At 40.1% G+C, this 6,000-nt stretch overlaps 1 protein-coding gene across 1 annotated transcript in view; it reads left to right on the forward strand.

Annotated features, from left to right (window-relative positions):
• LOC116323520 (perforin-1-like) overlaps nt 1-5,540 on the forward strand; it is a 29,063-nt gene extending 23,523 nt beyond the window's left edge. The window contains exons 10-11 of the mRNA XM_031743869.2: nt 346-439; nt 4,956-5,540. Coding sequence (XP_031599729.2) covers nt 346-439; nt 4,956-5,165 — 304 coding nt within the window. The 3' untranslated portion in view covers nt 5,166-5,540. The remainder of the gene's footprint in view (nt 1-345; nt 440-4,955) is intronic.
• The last annotated feature ends 460 nt before the right edge of the window (nt 5,541-6,000 follow it).

Consider the following 6,000-nt stretch of genomic DNA (forward strand, 5'->3'; position numbering starts at 1 on the left):
CTCACACTTTTACACAATCTTTTTGTTCAACCCACTGAATTAAAGCTAAAAGTCTGCACTTCAACTGCATCTGAGTTGTTTAATTTAATTAATTTTTATTGTGGTAATGTACAGAACCAAAAATAGAAAAAAGTTGTCTGTGTCTAAATATTTATGGACCTAACCTTGTTACCTTGGGAAGGAATCATTTCTTGGCTGAGATGTGAATGCAGGAGTTCCAACATTGTGCTCCTCCAGTCATATCTGCTTCCTGGCATCAGCACTTCTGTTTTGGCAGTTTTTTTTAAAAATATATTTTGTAATATTTATTCAACTTTTCCTCTTTTTTTCTTTACTTATTCACAGCTATGTTGTATTGAAGATTGATTCCATTGAACGCAGGACTGAAATGATTGAGTCAAACGACCCTATTTGGAACACTGAATATGAGCTCGGCACGGTCAGTAAACAATTTCTTTTAAGTCAGATTTGACCTGCCTTTATCTTTGTGTCTTTTTATCCTATAGTTATTTCTTTCTTTATCTTTATTTGTCAAAAATAACTTATTGTCAGATATCTGGGTCTTTGACCCAGCTTTTTTAGTTTATTTTGTATTTGATATTTGATTTGTTCTTTGTGTTGTAATGATTTAAGTTTTATACAGTTTAGTCTAGAGTTTAGTTCTCAGAGTATAGGGTTAGTGTCTCAGAGTATATTCGTATTCTGGTTTATTTTTTCTAGTCAACTAGGTCCCTTTTGTGTCTTTGTCTCTCATGAGACTCTGTAATGTTGTCTGTATTTAGTTCTCCCTCTGTGTGTGTGTGTGCGGGTCTCTCGCTCCCTCACTCTCGGTGTGGAAAAAATAAACCGAGCAGCAAGACCAAACTGATTTTTCTGTTTTTTATTGAAAAAAGAAATTAAAGAACTTTGCAAAGGGATCAATACAGCATGAACAGGGTTCACAGCAGCATTGACAAAAAGGAAAAATAACAACAGCTCCCTTTATAGCCGTCATGTGGATAAAATCTTTGTCTATTTAGTCCCTTGAGCAAAGCCTACATTCAGCTGTTTTTCTGTCTCCATACACTTTTTCTTTGTACAAGAAGTTACAATTACATATCAAAAGTACACAGAGGTTAGATGAGGAGAAGCACAAATTTTCCATCACAACATGTACCATGTTCTTCGTGTTCAGTTTAGTTAGCATTTATAAGCAGGGGTGCACATAAGTGGTCCGCAGGTGCGCATGTGCTGTCAAAATAAAAGACGCGCACCAGATAAGAAGTTGCAACGCGCGTTTGCGTACATAAGATTTTCTGGAGGAGGACAGACATTTGTTTAGAACTCTTAAAGATGTCGAAGAAGCAAGCTCCTTTAAGCAATTACTTTGGTGTTCCTCCACCTCCAAAGAAACGTCAGAAGGAGTCCGAACCAGAAAAGCAGCGCGTATTCTTTTTTTTTCTTTTTTCTTTTTTTTTTTTTAACCTGTCCCGTTTGGTTCTTTTGCCATCAGAATTATTGTCTAAAGGCGAAGAAAGATGCCCAACGGATTTACTTTACCAAATGGACCATCCCAGCCTTGCCGTAATGGTCCATCTGATTCACCTTTTATTGTTTATTTTATTTTCACTTGCTGAATACGGGACAGACTTGACTGGTGGAAAGAAAGGGAGAAAGAAAGGAAAGAAAACAGCTGAGAAGAGGGACGGGGAAAAAGGGCAAAACCAAAACCAACAGAATAAGCAGACAAAAATACATATATCGATCACCTGGATCACCTGTTGAGAAAGAAAAAGAAAGCAAGCAGAAGAAAACGAGAGTAATAAACAACATCACAATGATATATGGGAATATGACAGTAAATACTAAATATTAAACATTATTGTGCAGCACGTGAGATCGACAGCGCACAGTGTGCTTTGAGGTAGGAGCCAAAAAGGGTGTAGTTTGTGTGTGTGATCACCCGTGTGTACACCTGTGAGCATGAACGCGCTTGTTTTTAAAAGGTTCCTTCATGTAATGATCTGCTAGAGGTGTGGGGGCCACTGCCCCGTCCTCCAGGGCATGAAGCAGGTATGGAGGAGATCAAAACTCCAGACATCCAGAGGCCCCCAGAACACAAGAGACCAAGGAAGACCAACAGAGGGCAGCAGCATGCTATCCCAGAAAGAGCTGAGGAGAGTCCCAGATGAGGGGTCACTCAGCAGCCGCGAGCAGAAGCCAGGGGGTTGCAGTGACGTGCCCGTGAGCTCCGCCGGCAGCCAGCTGTGCCTGAGTGACCGAGCCCGGGCCGAGGCCGAGGGCACCCCATCCCCAGTGGCCCGAGCGAGCCCCAGGCTCCATGCCCCGATAAGCAGCCGCCAAGGAGTGAGCGGTGGGTACCCGGGCGCCCACCCGGACACAAAGAACCACCAATGCACCGATGTCTGAGGGCGTCTGCCACCGGCAGGGGAAGTGGTGGGGGGAGATGGGCCTCCAAACCTTGGAGGGCCTGAGATGTCCCCAGAGAGGTGGGGTCTGTATTCTTAAAAAGTGGTTGCAGGAGGTGAGCTGGCTTCAAACAAATGATGAACGCACAGAGATGTGGTGCAGAATATGCCGTGAAAATCCTACTCTAGCAGACAAAAACAGTGCCTTTTATATGTATGCAAACGAACATTGCAACTTCTTATCTGGTGCGCATCTTTTATTTTGACAGCGCAAGCGCACCTGCGGACCACTTATGTGCACCCCTGTTTATAAGTCACCTTTTGCTTTTGTTTTGCGCCTTATTAAAAATCTATTGCAGCACTTATATCTAAAGTAAATGCAAATCTTTGAGGTTTATAATAAAATTTGCAATGAATACGTTAAAGAAAAGCTTGTCATGTATCTATAATGTTGTGAAAAAGTTTTTGCCTCCTTCCTGTTTTTCTATTTTTTTGTGTTTGTCACACTTAAATGTATTAGACAAAGATAACATAAGTAAACACAAAATGCAGTTTCTAAATGAAGGTGCTTATTATTAATAAGTCTTTGGAAAGCTCAATTTCTCTAGCCACAATCAGGCCTGATTACTGCCACACCTTTCTAAATCTAGAATTTACTTAAATTAGACCTGCTTGAAAAAGTGGAGTAGACTCAAAGATCCTCAAAAGCCAGACATCATGTCGTAATCAAAGCAAATTCAGGAACAAATGGGAACAACATAATTAAGATCTCTTAGTCTGGAAAAGGTTATAAAGCCATTTCTAAAGCTTTGATACTCCATCAAACCACAGTTAGAGCCATTATCCACAAATAGTGAAAACATGGAACAGTTGTATTCCGTACCAGGAGTGGCCAGCCGACCAACATTACCCCAAGAGCACAGACACAACTCACCCAAGAGATCATAAAGACCCCAGAACAACATTCAAAGAACTTCAGGCCTCACTTGCCTCAGTTAAGGTCAATGTTCATGACTCCACCATAAGGAAGAGACTGGGCAAAAATGGCTTGCATGGCAAAAAACACCAGCAAGTCCACTGGTGTCGATAGCTTAAGAGAAACAAAATAAAGACTTTAGAGTGGCCAACTTAAAGTCATGACCCAAATCAAATTGAGATGCTGTAGCATGACCTTAAAGAGGCAGTTCATGCTCGAAAACCCTCCAATGTTGCTGAATTACAACAATTCTGCAAAAACAAGTGGGCCAAAATTCCTCTGCAGCGCTGTAAAGCACTCATTGACAGTGATACAAATGCCTGATTGCAGTTGTTGCTGCCAAGGGTGGCCCAACCAGTTATTAGGTTTAGGGGGAAATCCGTTTTTCACACAGGGCCGTGTAGGTTTGGATTCTTTTCCCTCTTAATAATAAACGTTGTCATTTAGAAACTGCATTTTGTATTTACTTGTGTTGTCTTTGTCTAATATTAATATTGGTTTTGAAACATTTAAGTGTGACAAACATGCAAAAGCACTGGAAATTAGGAAGGGGGGCAAACATCTTATCACACCACTACATATACCTCAATAAGTGTACCCTTTCAATTGATTTACCCCTAAGATGTAATAATGCTAAAATAATCAAACCCATGTGGATGAGCTTTTGAGTCCTTAAACTGTTTTGTGAACATTACAAAAATGGCTTTAAATGCAGCAGAGCAGGTTGTGAAATGCAGTACGAAGTTCTTGCACCACTAAGGAAGTAAATGTATTGGCAGTAATGTCATCGTAGACTAGTATTTTTGGGATGCCCATGCCTAAATTATTTATAAACATAAAGAACAAAATCTGTTTAAAATGGAATCCTGTGGGAGCTTAGGAAATCAGCTCCGTGGTCCTCTTTATGACATCGGCACACTGAATTTTATTCACAGGGAAAGTTCTGAACCAAATAGCGACCTTAGAATGAAAACCAGCATTAATAAGTTTATTCAGCAGCAATTCATGATCCACTGCATCCAACACTTTAGATGGATTCACAGATAAAGTGGTACTGCACTCAGACCTAATTGTTTGTGGGACAGATGTGCTGTACTGCACAAAATTTAACTTCACAAAAGGACAGCAATTTTTTTGGCATCACAATTCACCAGACAGGCCCTCTTATTTGGGGTGTTCATGAGAGCATTTCTGCTTAAATGTATAACAAATTATGACTACAAAATTATGACTGTTTCTAGAAAAAGTAGGTGAATCACAGTGGCAACTTTCCAATATGGCAGCAGTGGAGGGAAACGAGCAAAGCAAAGAGTTGTAAGTGGAAGAATTGATATGGTGCACTCAGAGAAACAGCCTCCTAGGATTTCAGCAACACAGCTCATGAATCTTACAGACCAAAAGTGAATCTTTATATTACCTACATCGTTTTTAAGAGTGTATGGTTAGGATCACATCAGTCTGATTAAATATTTTGCACTTTAGGTCTGCTCTTCTCACTGTTTCTACAACCCCCAAATCTCAGCTGAATATTTGAAGTACATGACATCTTTTTTGTATTTTTTCTCATCAAGGTAAACACAAACTCACTTTTGGAGGTCCAGATTTGGGACGTTGACCCATCCTATGACGATCTTTTGGTATCATGTGAGAAAGAACTGCAGACAGGGATGAACGCATTTAGGTGCTCATCCAGCGAAGGTCGCTTTGAGCTCCATTACACTCTGATGTGCCACCCTCATCTGACAGGAGAGAAGTGTGAGCGCTATCAACCTTCACCATAGTTACAAATCCTGTATCTGATATCTGTATCAGATCTGTTGAACTTACAACGTAAAGAATCACATCAGTTTATACCTCTTAACATTAGGATACAGTTTTCCGGTTGACTTCATTTAATGTACATTTTTATGACATTTGTATTTTTTGATCAAATAAATCAAGATTATAGTCATACACTGACTAGCATTATATATAGTTTAAATAAAAAACAAGCACTTTTTAAATTTCAGTGGGTTACAATTATAAATCTAGGTCTATGAACATAAACATCAAATCAGATATTGTGTACTCCCATCTTTCAGCTGTGCAAGAACTGTCAAATCCTTGTGGCATCATCTTTGTTTCTTCTCATGTAAATAAAGTTGTATTGTGTTGGATTGACTGAAGTGCAATCGAAGTTTCCTAAACCGATGTAGTGACTGTGGATGTAACTCCATTAAAGACAGAATAGCTAAAATAATGTGTTTGCTCATGGGGAATTTTTGTAGTGTGTAACAGTCACGATGCAACCTAAGTAAAGGGTTTATGATCAGGGGTGCACATAAGTGGTCCGCAGGTGCGCATTCGCTGTCAAAATAAAAGACGCGCACCAGATAAGAAGTTGCAACGCGCGTTTGCGTACATAAGATTTTCTGGAGGAGGACAGACATTTGTTTAGAACTCTTAAAGATGTCGAAGAAGCAAGCTCCTTTAAGCAATTACTTTGGTGTTCCTCCACCTCCAAAGAAATGTCAGAAGGAGCGCGTAAGTGGTTGCAGGAGGTGAGCTGGCTTCAAACAAATGATGAACGCACAGAGATGTGGTGCAGAATATGCCGTGAAAATCCCACTCTAGCAG

Source organism: Oreochromis aureus, linkage group 6 (assembly GCF_013358895.1).
Source record: "Oreochromis aureus strain Israel breed Guangdong linkage group 6, ZZ_aureus, whole genome shotgun sequence".
NCBI classification, from domain to species: domain Eukaryota; kingdom Metazoa; phylum Chordata; class Actinopteri; order Cichliformes; family Cichlidae; genus Oreochromis; species Oreochromis aureus.